This window comes from Mus musculus, chromosome 6 (assembly GCF_000001635.26).
Source record: "Mus musculus strain C57BL/6J chromosome 6, GRCm38.p6 C57BL/6J".
NCBI classification, from domain to species: Eukaryota; Metazoa; Chordata; class Mammalia; order Rodentia; family Muridae; genus Mus; species Mus musculus.
The window spans coordinates 119,944,489-119,968,464 of NC_000072.6; the positions used below are offsets into that span (position 1 = coordinate 119,944,489).

General features: G+C 36.5%; 1 protein-coding gene across 22 annotated transcripts in view; it reads right to left on the reverse strand.

The window, feature by feature from the left end:
- The window catches only part of Wnk1 (WNK lysine deficient protein kinase 1), a 114,727-nt gene that overhangs the window by 20,520 nt on the left and 70,231 nt on the right, over positions 1–23,976 (reverse strand). For 8 of the 22 annotated variants that reach the window (XM_017321542.2, NM_198703.3, XM_017321549.1 and 5 more), the window contains 13 exons: positions 16,156–16,236; positions 11,583–11,708; positions 9,283–9,744; positions 8,197–8,481; positions 7,410–7,507; positions 7,147–7,309; positions 6,527–6,643; positions 6,011–6,184; positions 5,755–5,812; positions 5,520–5,642; positions 3,487–4,931; positions 1,749–1,832; positions 213–296 (listed from right to left, as the gene is read on the reverse strand). In XM_017321542.2, coding sequence (XP_017177031.1) covers positions 213–296; positions 1,749–1,832; positions 3,487–4,931; positions 5,520–5,642; positions 5,755–5,812; positions 6,011–6,184; positions 6,527–6,643; positions 7,147–7,309; positions 7,410–7,507; positions 8,197–8,481; positions 9,283–9,744; positions 11,583–11,708; positions 16,156–16,236 — 3,300 coding nt within the window. Of the gene's footprint in view, positions 1–212; positions 297–1,748; positions 1,833–3,486; positions 4,932–5,519; positions 5,643–5,754; positions 5,813–6,010; positions 6,185–6,526; positions 6,644–7,146; positions 7,310–7,409; positions 7,508–8,196; positions 8,482–9,282; positions 9,745–11,582; positions 11,709–16,155; positions 16,237–17,908; positions 19,145–21,176; positions 21,435–23,976 lie in introns of all 22 variants that reach the window. The other 14 variants (NM_001185020.1, XM_017321557.1, XM_017321555.1 and 11 more) reach the window with 10 other exon arrangements.

The window sequence follows — 23,976 nt, forward strand, 5'->3', positions numbered from 1 at the left end:
TAAGCTTGAGCTACAATATAATTTGCTGAGAGGAAAATAAATAAAACAACAAGCATCTCTGATATCTTTTTCCATAGTTACTCTTTTAAATCTGTGTCATTTTGCTGACAAGGACTCTGAATTAAGGTAATAATCACCTAGATGATAGTTTATGCTAGAAGACAATCTTAAGAGGCTTTTTGTTTGTTTTTGATCGCCATTTAAAAACTTACACCAACTGCAGGTGCCACTGTAATAGTCTCTGGACTAAGTGTTCTTCTCAACTGAGCATCAAGATCTTCTAGTGGTTGCTGGGACTAAGCAAAAACAGTACTGTAAGTTGTTTAGCACCTTCAGTGTCACTATATATAGCTAATTATACAGATTACATCATTTTATGCTCTAAATCACATTTGTTCTAATACTGAATATAAAACCAGTATAATGAAGTAATATTATCTATCAAGTTGTCAGTCTATCAATCCTTAGGACAATCCAAGTACATTTATGCTTTTGTAGTTTCAGAATCATTCTATCTTCTATGTTTAATGTTAGTGACTTTACTGGTTTCTCTATGAAAATACATTCTGGAAAGTATATCAGAATCTATTGTTAAATTATATACCCACATTCATATGTTAACTTGTGGCATGTTACTTATCCTATCATGTTCAAATGAAAATTAGGATCAAATAAGTAGGGATAAATGCATAACGGGCTTCTCATGTAAGCAATCTGTCATGCTTTTCTTAAACATAATTTAAGAAAGAATTACAAATATCATTTCAAATTTATTTGTTGTTTTCATTTCAGAACTTTTTTCATGTTTACAATGGGCTCAGAACTGCTTTCTTGATGAGAATGCAATTAAATGCAGTGGTAATGGTAGTAGGAAAAAAGAGTAACTTAAATATTGTTAAGTATGACCATGCCGTACTTCAACCATTTCACTAGTGAAAAAAAATGGTAAACACCAGAGGAAAGCTGTACCAGTTACCATGTGGTTTCCTCTCTTCTCCCTCTGGGAATGGCCAGCTGTTCTCATACCTACATTCTTTTTCTTGACCTACCCAAGTGGTAAAATTATTTTTCTACAAGGCCTGGTTCATGGGTTCCTTTCTTTCTTAAAACATAGTGAACAGAGTTTTAAGGAAGAGTGAGGAAGAACTCTTGATGTTCTTCTTCTTCCTCGGGGGAGGGGGTTCTAAAGATTTCAAGAATGCAGACTTATGGGTCGTTTTTTTTCTGATTCAGGAACAAAGAGTGAAATATGTACAACTTTTATTTCTACAATGGCTTAGAAGCTCAGCTTTACTTTTTTTTTTCTCTTTTTAAGTTTCATTTTATTTGTGTGTCTGTGGTGCTGTGGTGGGCCACACTTATATACACTGTGTGTGTAGAAGCTTGAGTGTCTTCTTTGATTGCTTTCTACCTTATATAGAGGCAGGGTGTCTCATTTTAATCCAGAGCTCACCATCTGACTAGTATAGCCAGATACAGTTTATTATTAACTTCTTTGTTTGAGGCAGGGTCTTACTATGTAGCCCTGGATGGCCTGAAACTAACACACCACCTTAAACGTTGGGATTAAAGGCAAGTGCCACCATGCCAGGCCTGCCAAGAAAAGTTTACAAGAATGTTATTACTAATTCATAGCCAGAATGATCTAGAAGCCAAGATAAATAACACAATGGAGAATTTACACAAATTTGGTGAAGAAAAGCAGGGGCTTTTCTGGTGAAGAAAATAATTTATTAAGTTACTGGCACCTGAATTAGAGAAGGTCCAGGAAAAGGTGGCAGCTGCTCACAGGGTACAGTACCGGCTGAAAGTTCAGTACCCACTGGTGGCACCTATAATAATGAAGGAAAATTCAAGTCTATGAGCTACCATTGGTAAAAAATATATACTAAGAAAAAATTAATTTAAAAGCAGAACGATACTAAAATGTGTCTACTTATAGCATTTAAATTACACTTTTCAGTCTGTTTTAAAGGACAACATACCAAAGACACTAGTATGACAGTTACAATCAAACAACTATGAAACAAATGATAAAATGCAATGAGAAGGGAAACAAAAAGAACAAAATTTTTAAGTAGACAGATAAGAGTACAGTTAGGGGCTGAAGAGACAGCTCAGCAGTTAAGAGCACTAGCTGCTCTTATAGAGAACCCAAGTTTTGTTCCCAGAATCAACATTGTGGCTCAAAACTCCAGTTCTAGGGGATTTGATGCCCTTTTCTGACTTTGTTGGGCACCAGGCATCAAGTGCCAAAAAAAGAGCCACCAACAAATTTTTGAAGTTGCTCATATGAGATAAATAAGACATTTCAAAGAAAACAAGCAGATTTAGAAATAAACAAAGGTCATGACTGATAACAAAGGCATAAAATTATATTATTCTATTGGCACAGAAAGAGGATGAAGATATCAGAATGAGAGGACATCTGCAACAGCACAATTAAATAGTTTCTGTTTATTGGATTTCTAGAATGCTATTATTTCCTCTTTCATTTTCAATCACTTTTATCAACTTCCAACTTTATTTATTGTTTACGAGTACACTGTCACTCTCTTCAGACACACCAGAAGAGGGCATCAGACCCCATTACAGATGGCTATGAGCCAACACGTGGTTCTAGGAATCGAACTCAGGACCTCTAGAAGTTAACTGCTTAGCCATCTCTCCAGCCCAACTTCAACTTTTTATTAACTCCCAATTTTTATCAAAGGAATCTACAATAAGGAATATTCATTCTCAACTAAAAGATGATAAAATATTCCTTTATTGGTCAATACATTTTGCTCCTTTTTGGGATGTAGAATTCTTTAATATCTACCAATCCCGTAGAAATAACCTGTCCTTTTCAACAGACTTATATTGTTAAACTATTTATATCTATGCATGTCTTTGTGGGAGTATGAGCATTCTGAATGCAGTTGCCTGCAGAGGCCAGGAGAGGTCAGATCCAGAGGTTGTTATTAAGTCTTCTGCACATGGCTTCTGGGAACCAAATTTGGGTTATTTGAAAGAGCAGTGTTCTTAAATGCTGAGCCCTTGGTTTTTTTTCTTTTCTTTCCTATTTCTTTATTTAGAGACAAAGCCCTATTCTATAGCCAAGACTGGCCTGTAACTCATTGTAGTGCCCAGGCTTTCCTGTAACTTGTAACTACCTTCTGTCTTCAAGTGTTGGGGTAATAGACATGAGGCATAAGACCCAGGGAAAAACCTGTATTTTACTTGACCATTATTTATTTTACCTGATAATTCTACATTCTAAGAAAACTGTTCAATATAACCTAAAAATCTAGCCACATTCCAAACTAAGAGAACATTCTTGTGTTACCTATACTTAGATCCTAAAACTGTTGTCACTTTAAGACTGAGAGACGAGTTTATATGCCAGGCACCTTCATAACTTGCAAGACTCAGCTGAAAACATGTAATTATTGAGAGGAAAGAAAAGTAATCATATTTATTTAGTCATTGTATGATGACTCTTACCACAGTCTTAGTTGGCTTTGGGGGAGTTGTTCCAGGTTTTACTCCTGTTGCAGTGCCGACTGGGGCTGAAGCGTGTGTGCCTGGGGTAGAAACCTGCCCAGGTGTGCCTACTGGCATAACTGGCATGCCAGCTGCTCCTAATGGTAAACTGGTTGGTGGTAAGCAAGTACTTGTAGTGGAAGTCATGAGTTTACTTGGTGCTACAGCAGTGGTAGTGATGCCCGGTGTGACAGTCGTCTCTACTACTAAAGGTGTCTCTAGGGAGACAGAAGCATGCTGAGTTCCAGATGAGCTGTGTTCACTAAAGAGAGATCTCAGCTTTTCCTCCAGAGTCTTTATATCATCAATCCCAGGAGCTTTGGATTGGGTATCAGCATCCATTTCAGGACAGTGTGTGTGAGGCTGGTTGGGAAGCAGAGCTGGTTGAGGCTGACTGTGAATGAGTGTTTGCTGTACAGCAGGCACATTAACAACAGGTTGTACCAAGGGTGGGATATTAGGTACTTGGGGTAATAAAGGTGTAGAAGTAGGTACTACTGGTTGGGGGAGGCCAGGTGTAGAAACTACAGCTGATGAGATGACCAAAGGATGAACCATACCAGGCTGAGAAACAGAAGTAGACACAGCTGTTCCAGAGGAGGAGGAAGAGGATGGCGCACAAAAGGACAAACCCAATCCTGCTGTACTACTGTGAGATGCCTTGTCTAGTGAGTGTGCACTAACCACCATTGTTTCAGCTAGAGTAGGAGCAGAGGTGCTGCTACTAAGTGGAAGGGATGGCTGTGAAGCCATGCCTGGGAATGGAGTGGTGGTAGAGACTGATGTCACTATGGCAACCCCAGCAGTATTGCTTGCTACCTGTTGCAATAATACAGTTGGAGGCTTAGCATCTGGGGCCACCACACTACCCATTGTAGTAGCTGTAGTTGTAGAAAATGTTCCAGGAGGAAAACTGCCTGTACTTGAAGCAATGCTCCCAGATGTGGAAGCCTGAACTGGCTGGGATGGTGTGGACACAGTGACAACTGCAGGTACTGTAGAACTTGAAACCGCACTGGAAGATGTTGGTGACTCAGACACAGACATTGTGGTGAGACCACCTGAAGCTACCACACCTGTGCTGGTAGTGGTAACTCCCACGATGCCTTTTTCAGTGGGCAGTGCAGTCTCAGACTGCATCACTGATGTGGAAATGTCATTAAGAGGACTGCTTGTTATAGGGACTGATACTGACGGTGTGGATGCTGCTACAGTTTGGACACCAGCAATGCTAGCCAAAAAGGGAGAAAATGTTGGTCCCGCCATGTGATTAAAATTTGGAGGTGCTGTATTGGGTCCTTCAGTCATCTGACCATGTTTCAGTTCAGAAAAAGCCTGCTGGAGACTGAGGGATGAAGCAGAGTGAGATAAGTTCATTCCAGGGGCCTGAGATGTAGAGGCCACAACTAGAAAGGAAAACAAAAATAAAGAAATTAGCCTATATATACACATGGATTAAAAAAGAGAGTTTTTGAAGAACCATTATTGGATTATCAACAATGCTACACATCAGTAAGACTCCCAAGGAAACAGCATGCAGTAAAACAGTAAAGGAGCAGTTTACCCTAGTAAGGCAGCTTATGAGTACATAATCTTGAAAACCATCAAACATAAGACTAACCTGAAAAAAAAATTTACCTCTAAATACAGAAACACACTACTGTATAGGTTGTTTAGCACACCTGGTCCTTCATGGTCTGCAGTCTTTCTCTTATTTCTCTTTTCTATTTTTTCTTTTTTGGAGACAAAGTGTCACTCAGCCACCCAGGCTGACCTCCTGATCATCCCCCTTCTCTCTGTCTCCTGAGCAATGAAATCACGTGCATGTGTCATGTCCAACTACATTCTCTATTATAATTCATTTCCTTCTTCTGTGTGACTTTATTACTTTTAATTTTCTACTTTTGATTTGATCATTAATTATTGCTTGATCAAGCTTCCACCATATCAGAGATGCTGTAAGATTTACTAAAGCATGGCTGAATCATTCTTACCTGGATCTGATATGTCACTGGTGAAAACTTTTGATTCTCGTAACCTACTTTCAGGTACAGGACTCACTATAAACCGTCTTCCAGCAGAATGAACAACTTGCGTTAAAGAACTGGTAGGAACACCTGAACAAAACAAATCATTGAAATTCATATATATTGTTATATATGAATAAACCCTTGAGAGTTCGTTATTAGCACATACAACTCCTTGTCAAATAAAAAAAGAAAAGCTTACCTATTTGTTGTGGCATGGAAGATACAGCAATTGGTTGCTTGAACTCTCCTTCTAATTTCTACAATAAGCAAAAGTAAAACTCTTCTCAAATGCAACCTCCATGATTATGCAAAGCATATTGTCATTTGATGAGAACATAAATGTTCATTCTCAGACACAAGGGCATTATTTTATCAGTGGATATTCTGTTTGGCAGATTAAGCAGTACAGAACTATTTTAAATAAACAGAACTAACTAAAAGTATGGTGAACCTACCTGAGAACCTGGGAAGCCATAGTCATCCTTTCCTTGCAGACTCTCCAATCCCTGGTCACCCTCAGGCTCCACACTGACATCCTCACTTAACATTTCATCAGCCTTTTCAATAATTTCCCGCACTTGAGCCACAAAAGACTCTCTCTCTATTGCTAGAATAAAGTCATTGTTCACCTATAAGAAACGTGATATCAATCTTATTAGTACTTTTTTAAGCTTTAAGTCATTCAATTACCATTTTATTTTTATGACTTTAGTCTGTACATCAGCTGTACTATGTACTTGGTATTTAAAATACTACTTTCCTTTATAAGACCCTGAACATATACACAGCTACATCTTAGACAAAAGCCATCTCTAAATCATAGAATCATGGTTGGGTATGCTAGTTTTAGAACATGAATTAAAATTTATTGTCAGAATGAAAGTGGATGACAAAATAATGCATGGTTGCCTAGAACATGTATTTAAGACCAAATACTATGGGAAAATGTGGAATTCCAAATGGAGGCATACCATAATTGTTGCTATCTCTTCAGGGTTGTCACCATCTAGGTCAAATTTAAATGTAACCATCTTCCGATTATGAGTCTCTAATTGACATTCTACTACTCGGTCTCCTTTATTTGAAACCTAAAAAGAAAAAAGTAATTCATATTCTGACTTATTACAGACTTCGGGAAGTCATCTTGAAATTCCTTGAGTGTGTGTGTGTGTGTATGTGTGTGTTTGAGACAGGGTTTCTCTGTGTAGTTGTCTTGAACTCAGATATCTGCCTACCTCTGCCTGTCAAGTGCTAGGATTAAAGGTGTGTGCCACCACCCTTGACCATCCCTTAAATTTTAAATTGGCTAAAGAAATATGTGAGAAGATCTTGAGCTCTTTTCAACTTCCATTAGCAAAAGCATCTAGTCTGTTTTTCTACTAGTTAAAACTCTAGAGCTAGGTGCAACAACAAAATGAAATGTGATACTCAATAGAAGAAATTGTGTAATTAAATAAAAAGTTGCTATGAAATTATATATAAAGATGAGTTATCTTTATTTTAACAAAGTGAGTGGTTTAGATTTCATGATTTCTAAAATTAAAAGTGCTAAATTCTTTAAGCAATACAATGGTCACAAATCAATATTTACATTTAAAATCCTCAGTTTTGGGCGAGAAGTCTTTTCATGCCGAGAGCGACTTCTTACGGATTTTCTATAATGCCGTTTTGTTGTCCTCCCTTCATGCCTCCCGCTGGATGATGGAGCATTCTCATTGCCATCACTCATACCAGAAGCAACGTCTGAATGTGCACTTTGAGGGGGAAAATCGTGTATAATAAGATTCAAAGGCATATTATTCTGAAGTTTCATATTCCTGCCTACTACTCAAAAGAGTGTTTTAGTTTACTTACCTGTCTGCAGAGGTAACCAATGGAACAGGCTGAGTAGGTTGTGACTGTGTTATTGGAGTTTGTTCTGGAGGAGCAGCCTGAGAGACTCCCTGAGTACTCTGTAGATTGAAAGGGTAATTCAAATTTTGGCATTTATACATATATATATTTAAATATGAAATAACCATCCACCAATTGCTTATGTTCCCTTTCTTTTTTGTTACCCCGCTATAATTCCTAGAAGCAATGAAGCTACTAGTAATTCTTAATATTCAACATCTAAAAACAGTGTGCTTACATTTTGAGAGTTTCCAAAGCTAGTTGCTAGTACAGACTGTTGGTGTGAACTCAGCCAACCTATTTGCTAGGCACTGTGAAACTACAATTTGCCATGCAGCCAGCATCTTACCAGAGTGTGCAATAGGACAGGTAGAGCAAAGTGCAGAGATGAATTCAGAACTGTATCCTACTAGGACAAAAATGACTGCTGGGAGCACAGCAAGATAAGATACTCTTATGAACTGCTAATGGCACAAGTTTGTGGAAGAACAATGGCTAATGCACTAGCTAGAGAAGTGAAGTGCTAATAGTGTTAATCTTCTCTAAGGCAAACTCACTTCCCAACAGAACAGCCAGTGGCAACAAGGCCCCCACATTGGCATTTCATTCTGCTGTAAGACAAAGTCATTTAGAAGTTAGTTTAACAGTCTCCAAATGTGTTTTAAATAAGGGGAGCCTGTTTTTCTTTGCTATTTTAACCCCATGTTCATAGATGTTTCCTATATAAACATGCAGTAATTCCATTTACCTCCAGAACTGCTTGCTGGGAGGATGTAGTTGGGGGTTGTTGCGTTAAACTCACTGCTGGTTGGGACACTTGAACCTGGCCTCCTACACTGCCCATAGGAACCAAAGGAGTTGATTCCACATAAGGCTGCACTACTGTAGGAAAGTAACCTTGGGTGGCCAATGCTTCTGTCGGCATAGAAGGAGGGGCTAGGACTGTAGAATGGATGCAAACAGAAGCCACGTTGGAAGAGGGAGCAATATTTGAATCTCCTGGGTATTGTGGTGGCAGTCGAGATGGGAAGCCCTGTGACAGAAATGAGGAAGGTGAGTTAGTGCAGGTTGAGACATCAAATTAGCAAATCAGTAGACAAGGAGGTGGAGGGGGGGAAGCACAAAGCAAAGGACAGTGTCCCACTTTCTAATAGTTTAAAGATTATTTTCAAAATGAACTGGTTAAATAACTTAGAAAGTGGCACTCTTTCAATGATGCTTTAAACTGCTTGGTTTCTCCTTCTAGAGACAATTGAAGTAGAACTTAAATCTACAGCAATCTTACATGGAAGAATGGAAAAATATGTTTCAGGTATCAGTCATATCATCAAATGTAAACCCTCTTAATCTAAACCCTGAAGTTTCTGTTAGTACCAGGCTGCCTGCTTTCTTTACTTATCTCCATATAAAGGAACAGCCTAGTAGATTTAACTAACCATGTATCCAGGGTTATCTAGCTTACCATGACTACTGAGTGAACTTTTCTTCTAATTTGTGTCTTTAAAAAATGTATAAGGAATCATTTGATAATATTATCCCATTAGGTTTTTTTGAAACCGGGACTTACTATATAGCCCTGGCTGGCCTAGAACACGCTATATAGACTATGCAGCCTTGAACTACAGAGATCTGCTACCTGCCTCTACTCTACAATAAGCATTGGGATCAAAGCACACAGTACTATGCCCAGTCTTCCATTCTTTTTTTTTTTTTAAGACTTTCAACTTTTGTTATTGTTACTGACACTCAACTAGTACAATTCTCAAGTTCTTAATGATCTTCCATTAAAATTAAACATTCTAATACCCTCTGATTTTTCTGGCTAACACGATACCTGGTACAAAACATCTCCAGAGGGAAGTGGACCCTCAGCAGCTTGTCCAAGGTTAGCTGGTATTCCTATGGACTGAACTGTTGTTGGCTGTAGAAGCTGTGGGTGAACCTGACTCTGCAGCTGATTCACAGGCTGCAGAAGAGTTGGAAGCTGATTAGGAACTACAGGTGATCCCCCTGGGATTGAAGATGCTGTAGCAGATGAAGCCAAGGTGAGCAGAGGCTGGTTAATGCCAGCAGCCATTGTTATAGGAACGGATGAGAAACCTGTCTGCGCCGTGGACACATGAGGAGTCGATATGGGAATTTGAGAGACAGGATACTGTGGGAGTAAAGAAGTAGGGATTGGCTGTCCCATAGGAAGGAAATGAGCACCAGAGTGGACTGGAACAACTGAGGGTTGTGTTGAAACTGGGATGTGAGGTTCACCTTGGACAGTTGCTACTGTCTGGGAAACTGGAAGCTGAGAAGGTAAAGAAAAACAAAACAAGACTTTTTTAAAAGCAAAGCTGCCAAAAGCAAGATTTACATATTAGGCAAGAAGAAGAAAACCAAAACCCTGAATACATTAGTATAAATTAATATGCCACATAATTATGAAAGAATAGGAAATATGCTAATAAAAAAAGTGTCTAACATCTCCAAACCTTTTATTGCAGAATAATTTGATAGTGTTTCCTTGTTGGCAATAAAAAGAGGACTTTTTCAAAAAACAAGGCTTTCTCCCTCTCTCTTTTGATTTTGAGTCTCACATAGCTGAGGCTTTCCTGTAGCTTGCTTGATGGTCTATACTGGACGAAAAATTCTAGGTCCTCCTGCCCCCATCTCCCAAGTGCCAAGATTCCAGATTATGTCCTACAACACCCAGTTTTCTGTTTGTTTTTTTAGCTGCCATTACTGCATATGTTTCACATGCCAAAATCCACTGTTTTGTAAAAATACGTGTTTGCTGTAACCTAATCTCTGACAGCTATTATAGTGATTAAACATAAATTTCTTTCCAGTGGAATTAGATTTCACCAGTATTACATCTCAGTTTTGAAAATGTAAAACAGCTCTATAAAAGTGGCTCTAATTAACACAATTCACTGATTCTAGGATGTTATTACTCATTATTCTATTACTCTGACATCTTAATATCTGAGAAATTGGGATACATGTAGAAATTAGAATGATGTGTTAGTATTTACTTTGTGGTAAATAAAACAATAGTGCATTCACAGTTGATACTGTTTTAGTTCTAAGATCTGATAATAATATTCTATGCATACAGGGTGCATAATAAATGAGGTTGGCTATTCATAAGAACATAGCTTCTACAGGGTACCTTCCAAGCAAGTGAAAAAAAAAACCAAAATAATCATTCAAACAAACCAAACAAAAATTCATGAAGGATTTTTTTTGGGGGGTAGGGTGGGTAGGTATAGCAGATAGCTAAGGTTTTTCTTGAACTTCTGAAACCATCTGCCTGAGGAATCTCAGATGTGTCAATCCTAGCTCAAATGTGGGTAATCCCGGATGTCAACTTTAATTGGACTTAAGAATAAAGTAGGAGGTTAGTAATATATGTCCCTTGTGTATGTCTCCGAGAACATTTCCAGAGACAACTTGATCATAAGGATTCTGACCTCTGATGAAGTCAAACCTTGAATGAACTAAAAAGTAGAGGAACTGTGGTGGGTGGGGCCTAGTTATGGGTAATGGGTATGTGGAGCTTTGAAAAGTATATTTTGGCCTTAACCTCTTCTATGTTCCTTGGTAAATAGTTTCTTATGGCATAACCCTTCTTCCATCCCTTGCTACAGTTCTAAAACCAATACAGCCTGCCAATCATGGATGGACTGAAACCTCTGAAACCACACAAGAAGAAAAAAAGATTCTTTCCTTATAATAATATTCTACTTATTTGTTAGTTATGAGAAGCTAATCAATACAATAAGTTAGTATCTGTAGGTAGTGAGGGAGAAAATACTGAAGTTTACATGGAAATAAAACATAGTGGCAAATCTGGAATATCAAATACAGCTGACATTTTCTAGAGAATGTCACAGGTTCAGTTACGAAAGCATCTCCATTTAGCTCATTAGTTTCAATACTTTACACCTATAAACCTAATATTTCATATTTCATTGTCTTTGCTATCTGCATATACTGATTTACAATAAATAAAAGTATATAATGGCAATGATTTTTATTCCATTCTAACAGATCTTTCACTATCTGAAGAGTCAGTAAAACCTGTAGGAAGGGACAAAGTACACAGATATCATTTGAAGAATCTCTTCAGAAATTTGAGTTTACCTGTGTTCCAGCTGACACTTGAGGCTGACTCACTGGCTGTGCAGTAGTACCTTCACTGGAAGATGCTGCTTGTGGAAGTGAATACTGTACTGCCTGTTGAGAAGGAACAGTTGGCTGTATTCCCTGCTGTTAAGAATAAAATACAATGTTTGAGATTCTTTTGAGAGAGGGATTTTTGCTATGTTGACTAAACTAAACTGGTCTCCCTCCGTCCGTCCCCCCCGCCCCCAGGACAAGGTATTATTATGTAGCTTTGGAATTCACAGAGTCTGCCTGCCCCCGTGACTGTAGTGATTGATGGCAAGCTCCATCACCCTCAGCTCCTGTTGGCCTTTAAACATAGGCCAGGAGAATGACATTAAGACTATAAAACAACAACTAATCCAATGACCTCTTCTGGCCTCCATGGGCACTGCATATATGAGACATACATACAATCGTTCAGGCTTTAAACACTAATACAAATAAAAGTAAAATCTCAATAAATACAAAAAAGTAAAATATATATATATATATATATATACACACACACACACACACACACACACACACACACACACACACACACTTTTTTTTAAAAGTTAAATGTAAATGCTACTGTTTCTACCTATTCTCAAAGGCAGCTGCTATGGGTTTTCTCAGTTTTCCCATTTTTATTTTCAGTTGAAATAAAGGAAAACCAAACCTATATTATAAACAGTGATGTTACTAGTTAACATTTTGGTAGGGTTTTTTTTTTGGGAGGGGGATTGGGAGATACTTAAACATGTTTCAACTAATAGCCCTGTCTTATTTGGGGTTAACTACTGATGTGATCTAATGCCACGACCAAAAGCAAGTTGGGGAAGAAAGCCCATCTCAGCAGCCCTTTACAAATGTTTAATGAAAAATTCTCTTTACGTAAAAAGTATTTATGTAAAGGTATATGAGCATGTTCATGTATGTTTACACTTCCACATCATAGTCCATATTTGAAGGAAGTCAGGGCAGGGAACCTGAGTCAGGCTAATGCAGAGGCCATGGAAGTGCTCTACTTATTGGCTTGCTCAGCTTGCTTTCTTATAGAACCCAGCACTACAAGCCACAATAGTCTGTGCCCTCCTATTAAGAAATGCCTTACAGGCTTGCCGACAGTCTGACTCCTCCCTGATGACTCTAGCTTTTGTTAAGTAGAAGTAAAAGTAGCCAGCACAAAACCTTTGTCGTGATATATCCAGTACAAATGTTTGGCTGTTACCTATATAATGGTACGCTATTTATTCACAGTTATGTATATAATCACCATAATAAGCACCTTGGATTTTTATATATCTGGAAATACTTTTGTTCCTACAGAATGATTTTGTATCATCAAATTAAAACTACCAAATTTTAAAAGCACCAAAATACACTTGTCTTATTCAACCATTCCTGATGATACTAAGGATTGAACTCAGGGGCCTCTCTTGCCCATGTGATAACATAAGAAACACCCAACCTCTAACACTTATTTTTTTGTATACATGCTTGCCACAGAACCATGTGAAAATCCTAAGACAGGCCTTTCTACAATGGGGATTCCAGAGATTGAACTCCATTGTTTACTAATGGCAGCAACTGCCTTTACCTGTTTTAAATTATCTCAGCAGCCCTTTACAAATGTTTAATGAAATGTTTAATGAAAAATTCTCTTTACATAAAAGGTATCTATGTAAAGGTATACAAGCATATTCATGTATGTAGATGTAAATATATGTGCATGAGCCAAAAAGAATTGTTTCTTAGAAGCTGTCTTCTTTTCTGGAAACAGCTTCTCTCACTGCTCACTGCTGGTCCCTACCAGGACTGTATTTTACAATCCTGCCTCAGCCTTCTAAGAGGTTATGATTTACAGGGTGTGTCTTGAGGTTCACAGCTCATTCCAATTTTCAAAACAAGCATGCACTTATGAATGGCGATTCAATTAACAACTTTCTTTAGAAAATAGTGTAGGTGGGCATGGGAACATGTATCTACAATCTTATATGAGATCTAGAACATTAGACAATTTCCTTACTTCTTTTACTAAAAGAAATCCCCAAACCAGGAGACCATCTATCTATACTTTAAGAATTATGAACAAATGCTCTATAATTACATAACTCATTGAGTTAAAGATTAAATATATTTAAATAAGACATCAGGCATATAAAAATACTAATTTGAAAACTAAACCATAAGCTCATACTTTTCAAATATAAGGCACATAAGCACCTTCATTTTTACCAGAATTGTATTACAGGTGCTTTGGTAGTCTTCTGGTATAACACTTTAAAAGAACGTGTATGCCTCTGTGAGTATGTTCGTTGAGTATATTCATGTCATGGTGTACTTGCAGTGGTCAGTAAACAACCTATGGGTGTCTGTCCTTGACATTTCAGTTAATTTGAGCCAGGTTATCTTTTCCTATTTAAGCTAGGCTGGCTTCTAAAGACTCACTTGCCTCTGATTGTCATTTTTTGATAGGTACACTGGGATTACTTGTACTACAGTGTTCAACTTCTATGTGTGTTCCATAGATATGATAGATAGGCAATAAAGTTTGTTTAGCAAGCACTTTTATCCATTGAGTCAACTGCAGCCTACACTTATAATGTCACAGTATTCTTTCTGTACATTTTTGTTCTGTTTTGTGACATTTTACAGTCCTGTCACCTTGGTATCAGCTCCTAAAGTAATCTTTAAACAAATAATACTTATATAGTACTTATAAAGTACTTATAAAGTATCGAATAGGATCAAAACCAGGTCCCTATGCTTGGTGGCATGGGCCTTTTGTCCACTGAGCCATCTTGCTGGCTCAGTGCATTTGTTTTTACTTGTTTTATTCTATTTTTCGGTTGTTCAAAAAAGGAGAGAGAGAGCTTGTTAAGTAACAAAGGTTTGCATAATATAGTTTTGTTTGTTTTTTTCTGAGATAGGGTTATTACCAGATAGAAGTCTAGGCTGGTCTTCAACCCTGGAATGCTCAGATTACCTGCATATGCTATCACATCTAGCAATTCACCACCAACAAATAAATTTGAGGAAAAACCTTACCTTTGGGCATATGGTATTTCCTGTCCTTCTCCTGTTCCCATTAAGAATCAAGGCTCACATAAAAATTTTGACTGTCAATTCTTTCCTGAAAATATTCTTTAACAAATCTATCTTCTCATTAAATAAAATTGGATGTAGCTAACTCAAAAATGTATGTGAAACATGCATATGCAAGTATGCATGCAAGCACGCACACATATAAATGGAAGAAAATATTAAAACAAAAAAGATCTTCCTTAAACTAAACTCAAGGTTTCTTTTATCTGTCCCATACTTTTCTAATGTTGTTCCTTTTATATCGTCTAAATTGCAATACTTCCACCCCAGCCTGAAATATTCTTTCTTCTTATATCAAAGTATGACTTAACTACTAGGGCCCAACAGAAACTATTAATGAACTAGCTTATTATATACAGAGATGGGTATAAAATTTGTTTGAAACTAATTTTAAATTGTACAAAAAAGAATGATTTTCTTGCAAACAAAAGCCTGTTAATAAAAGAACTGATGAATTATAAACAAAACCTCTTTGGTTCTTTTTAAACTCATGTCCCAAATTACTCAGCTCTTTTGGAATATAAACCTTCCAAGTCAAAAGTAAAACTTAAAAACAAAACAAAACAAAAAAAAACCCCAAAACTTCCTACAGTTCTTTATGTTTTCTTAAAATGTTATGCCTGCATGTATATGTGTGTTTAACATTAATTTTGAGGAGGCCATAAGAGAGCACTGGATCCCATGGAATTAGTTACAGATGTTTGTTAGCCACCATGTGGGTCCTGGGAAGTGAACCTAGGTCTTCCTTTGGAAGAATAATAGTACATGCTCTTATCTAGGGAGCCACCTCTCCAATTCCTTTAAGATTATTTTCATTCAGACCAAAATGACAAAAATGCTCATTTTTTTTAAAGATAAGGATTTTTTCAATAGGCATGGCTGTGCTCTGTGGACCATGTATAGACCTTCAACCCAGAGATTCACCTGCCCCTGCTTCCCAAATGCTAGGATTAAAGGTGATAAATGCTCTTACATGGACAAGTTATAAAGTAGAAACAAAGATTTTCTTTGTATGGTTTAACCTTATGCATAAAATTATTTAGGATGGGCGATAAATTATAAATATAGCAATTCTTTTCTTTCTTTTTTTAAAAAAAGATTTATTATATACTTATTATGTATAGTGCTCTGCCTGCATGTGTGCCCCCCAAACAAACAATGGCATCATATTTCATTATAGATGGTTATCAGTCACCATGTGGTGGCTGGGAATTGAATTCAGGACCTGTGGAAGAACAGCCAGTGCTATTACCCTTTGAGCCATCTCTGCAGTCCATAATTCTTCCTTTTAACTCTTATCTTTTAAATTGCTCATAGGTACATAAGATGTGTTATGATACTTTCAGTTACTCTTTCAAAAACGTAGCAAGCCATTTATATCAGAAATCTAGCTCATAAAGATATAAAACAGTGCCTCTGGCTACTGCTAAAACATAGTATAGCAATGCAACATTTTTACCTGCTGAGGATGTTGGATAGGTTGTGAAGATAGAACCCCAGCCAAACTACTTGATGGCTGGCCCTGGTTCTGCCCCTGTGCCTGAAGAAAGAAAGCAAATACAAATTAGAGAAAGTTTATACACATACAGATTTTGTATAAATACTTCAGATCCTGAGAAGATTGCTTCATCAAAATGAACCATCAGCTTGATACTGTAGTACAAGGTCGACATCTGGGAATTTTTGGTGAGTTCAGAAAAAAGATCATAGAACATTTCTGATCACATCTCAGGTAAACACAAACAGAGAGACAAAAACACAATACACTGATAGTTCCATTGACGATGCCTAGAGTTTTAGCTGGCTTGAATAGTCAGATTCACAATAAAATTGTCACAGGAAAAATGTGGTAATATATCAGTATGAAAAATTATTTTTGACAATTAAAGAAAACTACATTCAAATATGTTAATTTGGTTCTCTCTTGCTGTTTCTTGTAGTGTCATAGTAACTCTGATGAAAGAGGTACAAGGTCTGTTAAAAAACAACTCCTCAACAGGCATATAATAGTTGTTCAGGTAACATAGAAATATCTGGAGTCATTATGATTGTTAACTAGGGGAAATGGCTGCTACTAAAAAAAAAAAAAAAAAAATCTCTATAATGACCAGACTAACCAACCCAGAATGTCAACCATGTGGGCTCTGAAAAACTGAACAGTGTATTCCAATTAAAAAGTCAAATTAAGTAAGAATAGGGGGTAAGAATATATGTTAGGAAAATTAACTCATATATACTATGTATATAAACATGTTAAGGAAATGAAAAGACTACATTTATTGCTTCATTCCAATGTAGCCTAGATTCTTTGAAGTTTACATGGATGTACCCACTAAAACTTTAATTATCTATTTTCTTTAAAAACATTTTTCTTTTGCAAAGCTTAGAGGATAATGCAAGCATAAAACATGTCCACGCTGTTTAAATTTCAGGGTCCTTTTGTTCATTAACACTACTCTAAATAACTGATATGAACTAGTCACTGCTGACTTGAGTAAATGTTCTTGTGTAAATGTTCATGAGTATATATGCTCCCCTGTGTGATTAAAGTTTTAAATGTATTGGGAACAGGGCCTGAAAGATCCACTGTTCCTAACATTGTAACTAGTTACCATAAACGCATGAAAACCTAATAAAATCATTATACAATAGGCTCTAATAGTCATTAAAATTAGACAATAGTCCTTAATTTTAATTTAATGTTTTATTTTTATCTTTAATATAGTGACTTGACTGATATCATCTCAAAATGGCACTTTCATTTGTTAAACTAAACTCCCACAATACGTTTTAAGTTCTTATAATGAAAAGCTATGTGTTTCTTAATATGACACCAAAAAAAGTTTTCATTACTTCCCATTTTGCTTTATGGTTAGTTTTTTAATCTTTAAAAACTTATTTAGAAAAATGAATTATACACTAAATCATTTTACTATAATCAAGACTGACAGACAAATGCATTTTCATTACTACCACAAAATTCCAAAGAGATTAGTCATTGATTCTGACAATTAAAATCACAGGCAAACCAGGTATTTTCTGCTTTATAGTTCATTTTTTACTACAAGTATTTATAACCACAAAAGAAATCCTACTAGGAAAATAAACAACATTCCTTATAAATCCATGATTCAGGTAAATGAGATAGAGAATTTAAATGCACTGGTGTATAATAGGGTAGTTTAAAAGAATTGTGAAAGTTTTCCTATAACCTGTGGATGGAGTGTAGATCCTCCTGAAGAATATGAAGCAGATAAGACCTGCTGAGATGTGGTTCCTTGGGGGAAACAGAAGAATAGTGGGGATTCTTGTAACACTGTCTGAGGCAGGCGAATAAAGGGCAATGAGACGTCAGAGCCAAAAGGTGCAGCTGTCCCCCCTGTAGGGGGAGGTGATTGAAAATCACTGAGATCTGAAGAAGTAATTTGAGAGGAATCACTGGAATATTCTGGGCTTCCTATTGGCCAGATTTGTCCCATAGGTTCTACCACAGAAATGGTCAATTCGGGGGCATGGTTATTACGCTGTTCTTCAGTAACAGGCTGCAGGTGGCAATGTAATCCAACTGACTGAGGAGACAGTTCTTCCTGATTTGAGTCCACTGCAACCTGCCGATTTCGGTAAACACGTTGAGGTAAAATCCCACCTCCTTCTCCTGAAGAACTTGGTGTTTGAGCATGAAATTCAAATACACAGTTGCTTCTGTTCTCATTGCTATTAGTTAACACAGCTGGTGCAGAATGAGGTACAAAGACAGGGTGAAATTTCAGATGTGTAGCATCTGTACTGTTAGGCGCAGAAATACTAGAGAGGGGTGATGCTGGACTTGGTCCAGAATCTAATCTTAAATTCTGAAGGTGTCCTACCAGGAAAGCCTGTCCAGAAGGAAATTCAAAGACAGAACTTGAGGCAGGGCCCCCCGGCACTGGCTTCTGTTCAGATATCTGTTTCATAGGACTTGACAGTACTGGTGAGTTGTATGAAATGCCCTCATACTGTCCTGCCACCTGGGCCTGGTAATGCACCCCAGCTAGATATACTGTTTCCTGAGGAATAAAATAGTGAGCTTCTTCTGCCAGTACTAGTCCAGGTCTATAGTCACTGTAAATCTGGGTTGGCTCAAACACAGGTTGGACCTGCATCTCACATAGCTCTCTATTTACTCTATTGGCTGTAGCACCCAACATAACTATGGCCTCTGGTGTCCAGTTAGTTGGGCTGCTACCAGGTGGAAGATGATTTTGGCCAACAGTCCTCAGCAGGGGTTGGAAGTGGCGAGTTTGGGCTTCCAGGAAGGAGGTGCTCTTACGTCGTTGGGAAATGGCTACTTTCGGTGGACAGGTGGGAGGTGGTGAAAAAGAAACTGGACGTTCATGAATAGTTGGGAAAAATATCTGTGATTCTGGGTATGTTGGGGTCCCCCCACACGGATGCGCCATGGACTGAGGCTGTATCAACATGAATAAGACAAGTAATTCATACATTCAATATGTAAAATTACATCAGACATGCACAGCTGGATAGTTCTGTGTAACCCCATGAAGTGGCCACACGAAAATTTTAATAAATAACAATGCTTTTGGAATTTATAGCAAAAATCCATTAAATACATCCAGGGCCAATAAAGTTAATCTGTGGCACTTCCTTGAATGAAAAAAAAAAAAAAAAACCACCCCAGTTGCTTTCCCACAAACTTGCTCTGTCAAAGCAAAGGCATGAATTAAAATTTCCCAAGTAATTATTCTATTTTACCTATAATAAATGTGTTTATTCTTAAAATATTTGTCAATGGAAATAGGTAAAGTTAGAATATTAAAGGATAATAAATAACCTTATAATTTTTATAATTTAAAATATACTTCAATTTAAGCTACTGTTCATAATGCTATGACATCAGTCTGTTAGAGGCTTCAGTTATTTTTCATCAACTAACAGTAGATGATCAGAAGAAATTTATAATAGTATAAATCAGAAGAGGTTTTTGCTATATGGTATAAGATAAGCCAAGTACAGTAGTACATACTTATAGTAATGTTAGCACTCGAGAGGCTGAGGCAGGGGGATTTTAGAGTACAAGGCCCAAGCAATTATATAGTGAGACTACCTTAAAAAACAAAGAAGAAGATATATGACTTGTTGTTCCCTTCTGTGTTTAAAACTACAATTAATAGTTTCACTATAAAACAAGTTACAGACGCTAAGTCATTCTTCTGATCATTGTTGAACACCATGAGTTTTCTAACTCTGACAAACCAAGCAAATAGGAGGTAAACCTGATTTTATGGCACATTTTGTTTACTGAATTTAAGACTGAGCTTAGAATCCTAGCTTGCCAAATGCAATATAAATAAATTTCTACCATGTACTGGACTCCTAAAGTCTTTGGTGAGCATATGTAAGGGTCCAGGTTCAATCCTTAATAACACAAAAACAGGTGTTGAGGTCAGAGGATAACCTCAAGTGTTGGACATCACTGTCCAACTTGTTAGAGACAGGTGTTTGTTGCTTATGTATACAACAGACTACAGGGCACATGAGATTCTGGAGAGTCTATTACCATCTCCCATCTGGAGATTATGGGTAGTCACTAGTGCACCAGGCTTTACATGGGATCTGAGAATCTACATTTAGGTCTCCATGCTTATGCAGCAAGTATTTAAGTTATGGAGCCATTTCTTCAACCTGCTAAAGTATCCTCCACCAAATCAGAATGCTTATATTTTATTATTCAACTTGTGTCCTGAAGCCATAAAACACAGTACAGTTAACCATTTTCCTAAGTAAAAATCTGGTGTCATTAGTTCAGAATATTCTCTTGTTTGGAAAAGCAGCAAACAAGGCCTTATAGCAATTAATGTAATTTGAGAGGTTTTATCTTTCATAGACACTAATGGACACAAGGAAAATTATATGTTATATATGTGTCTAATGTCTATGCCCCATTTTATGTAATCTAAGAGGTGAACAAAAAAGTGCTTCCCAGAGAGGAAATAGCCTTTTGGTTTCCTGACATTTCATTTTACACAAATGACTAAATTAAAATCAACTTTTACTCCTCACTTGACTAGTTTAAAAAACAAAGGACTCAGTTATATTCCTTAAGAATAAATTGAGGAGAAAACACAGTTGGTCAATGTTTGGTAGACTCTACTTTTGATTAGGCTAATGAGTTTAGTAAAGTACTATACATACTTTTTGCTAAGATATGAAAATGAAAACTCTTATCAATAGAAGATAAGAAAGTATAATAAAAACTCTACTAATATGTGCTAATGACATTATAAGCATTCTCTTTCATTGCCTCTTTGCTTTTTATTCCCATTTAACATCTTATTACAAAATGTTTCCTACAGGAATAGTTATCTTAAAAGCACAACATTTGCTAATAGTTTAGCTTTGCGCTTTAAGCATATTCTCCATGCCCGGATGTATTCATTGGTTAATGGTTTTTCACTTTTCAGGAAGTTTACAGTTACATACAGTAGTGACAAAGAGGGAAGGCAGGCTGGAGCGTCGGTGCTTGCGCTGGGAGGCAGAGTGCATAGGCAGGACACTCTCCAATGCTTTAGAGAGTTTTTCGGCAAAAGTTTCCTCAGGGGCAGTCCGAAGGAGGGAAGGACAAAGAGGTGCAGACAGCACTGGTGGTGGGGTGGAAGGAGCACTGGGAGAGATGCGGGATAGAGAGGGAACAGCAGAAAGATGGGGAACACAAACCGACATGCTACGGCCACGACGAGGCTAAACAGAAAACAAACACACATGAAAAACACAGTACTTTGAAAACAAAATAACCAAATGTACAGTGATAATAGGGTATAGTTAACATAAAGAAATGTTCTACCTTCCCCAATTCTACCAAAAAAAAAAAAAAAAAAAAAAAAAAAGGAAAAAAGTGTAAGACATAATTCTACAAAGCACACCTGGTATATTGTAACTATTCTCCCTGTTCTGCTGGGTTTGTGCAGGTTTTCTTATAAACAATCAAAAAGATCTTGAATATTTTGACATAATACTAACTGCTAAGTTATTAATATTAAGTCCACTAATTTAAAAAGAATTACTAACAATACCACACAAAAACAGTTAACTAAAAACTTACTAAAATTAAGTAAGAATAAATTCTATTAGAGTACGAGATTTGGGAGATTAAGGTTACATTATTTGCAAGAGCTCAGGCCATGTGAGGGAAATAAATGCATCTATTTTAGAAGGCAGCATAAAAAGTTGTTTGCTTACACTACTTTATTATACTTGCCATGTTCTGTACAAAGGTTAAAAAGTCAGTGATCAGAAGAAAAAAAATTCACAAATGGGTATCAGAAATATTTTATACCGTTATAAAGGAGCCAGTTGGGGGAAATGCCTTCTATTTAAATCTCTAAGAATCATTACCACCCTCAAAATAAAAAATTCAGTTTAGACCTACAAAATTTGAAGTAGCTTAAGACAAAGAGTTTAACACAGTTACGGGTTGTCTGGAGCAAGTTTATGGCCTATTTCTTTTTCAAAACTGACTGCAAAAAATACTTTCAGCCAAACTTGGAGCCTGTAAGTATGTATCATAATTTAGTTCATTTTGGTTCCAATTTTTTACCTGCCTTTCTTATTTTTAAACTTTCTCTTACAGTTTATCCATTATTGTAAGACATAGTTAGTTCTTGAAATGAGACAATAGAATTATAAAATATTTTATTATAAAGACTTGTAATTCTTTATAACTACTCTATTAGAATACTGTCATCAAAAATCTAGAAAGTATGATTTTAGAGCAGCAAATAAATACAACTATGTTAATGGCTTAAGCATTTAATATCTACATAAATGATCAATCCTGTTTGTCTTTTAGAAACATACATAACCCTGTGGTGGGGGAAGTCCCAAGAGGTTGAAAATAACTGTTAAGCAAAGGGAGATTGTCAATATTCAGAAATAAATTACCCAAGATTATTTACCACATTAAGCCTAAAGAACAGACTGTTAAAAGAGGTTAATATATATATTAGTAGTAGTTTTCTTTGTATTAATGTGTCCATTAATCTTGGGGCCTATGTCCAAAGCAGGACTGATCAATCAATGGACTCCAAAATAAACATCTTTTATAAGCAAAAAGCATCTTCCTGGAAAAAAAAGATTCATTTAATAAAGATAGGAATTCTTCAAAGTTCAGATTAAAGCCTTCTGAGGAGGGAGGAAAATTGGTTTGCGTAAAGATTGTTCTAAACAAGTGATAGAGTAAACAATTATCATCTAGTTCCTTCTGAAGTATACGATCTAGCTTTTTTCCTCCAAAGACCTCACAAAGAGAGTCAGCAAAAGAAATGAGAATATTTTATGATTCATTTACTTTAACATTCACTATTGAAAATGGACAATGTGCATACACATCATGTACACAAACATAAACTATTCCAAGAAATTACTTCTATAAGCTGACTCTGAAAATAAACTGGTAATGAAATAAATACCAAATAAAGGGAAAAAGCAAATGAACATATACTGGGAAAGGAACACGCATAGCAACTGATGATCAACTAAATACAAGCAATAAATTAGTCAGAGGTCATACAATAAAGGATTCCTTTACTCTATAATATTCACATGCAACATTCTATAATAGTTTGAAGGTCTTACCTGGTTTTTATACAAAAGAAAAATCTTAAAATGTCTTTAGTAAGTAAGCTTTTAAAAATATTAAAAAAACAAAAAACCAAACCAATGTTCCACCCACAAATCATTTGGTATATCTAGTTTAAGCCACCGTGAAAAGTTTTAATTCCTAGGAGTCTTAATATTCACAAAGCTGCTTTCTGTAGGAAGTTCAGCTGATTTTCACTTTTAATTGTGTATTTTACCCAGTTTGATCTACTCCAGTTATGCTCTTATAAACTGACTTGTTTAGAAATACCATTAGCCTCAGTCTCTGCACTGAACTGGTTTCAAATTACCCCTACAGATATCAAAATCTGCAGCTGGCTAAGTACTTTATATAGATTATAGTATTTGCATATCGTCTCTAGATTATATACTTATAGTACCCAATGTAATTCAGAAGCCATGTCATATTGGTAGGGAATAACAAGAAAAGTCTGTACATGTTTGGTACTAATAAATTTTTAAGCGTTTCACTATTTAAACACCCCCCCAAGTAAAAACAATAGATATCGAGACTGACTAGACTGTTTATATTCTCTTAGACTCACAGTGCTACTTAAATGACATAAATAATTTCAATTTAGCAGATTACCTATTGGCTATTATTTTAGTATTAAATTTTCTTATT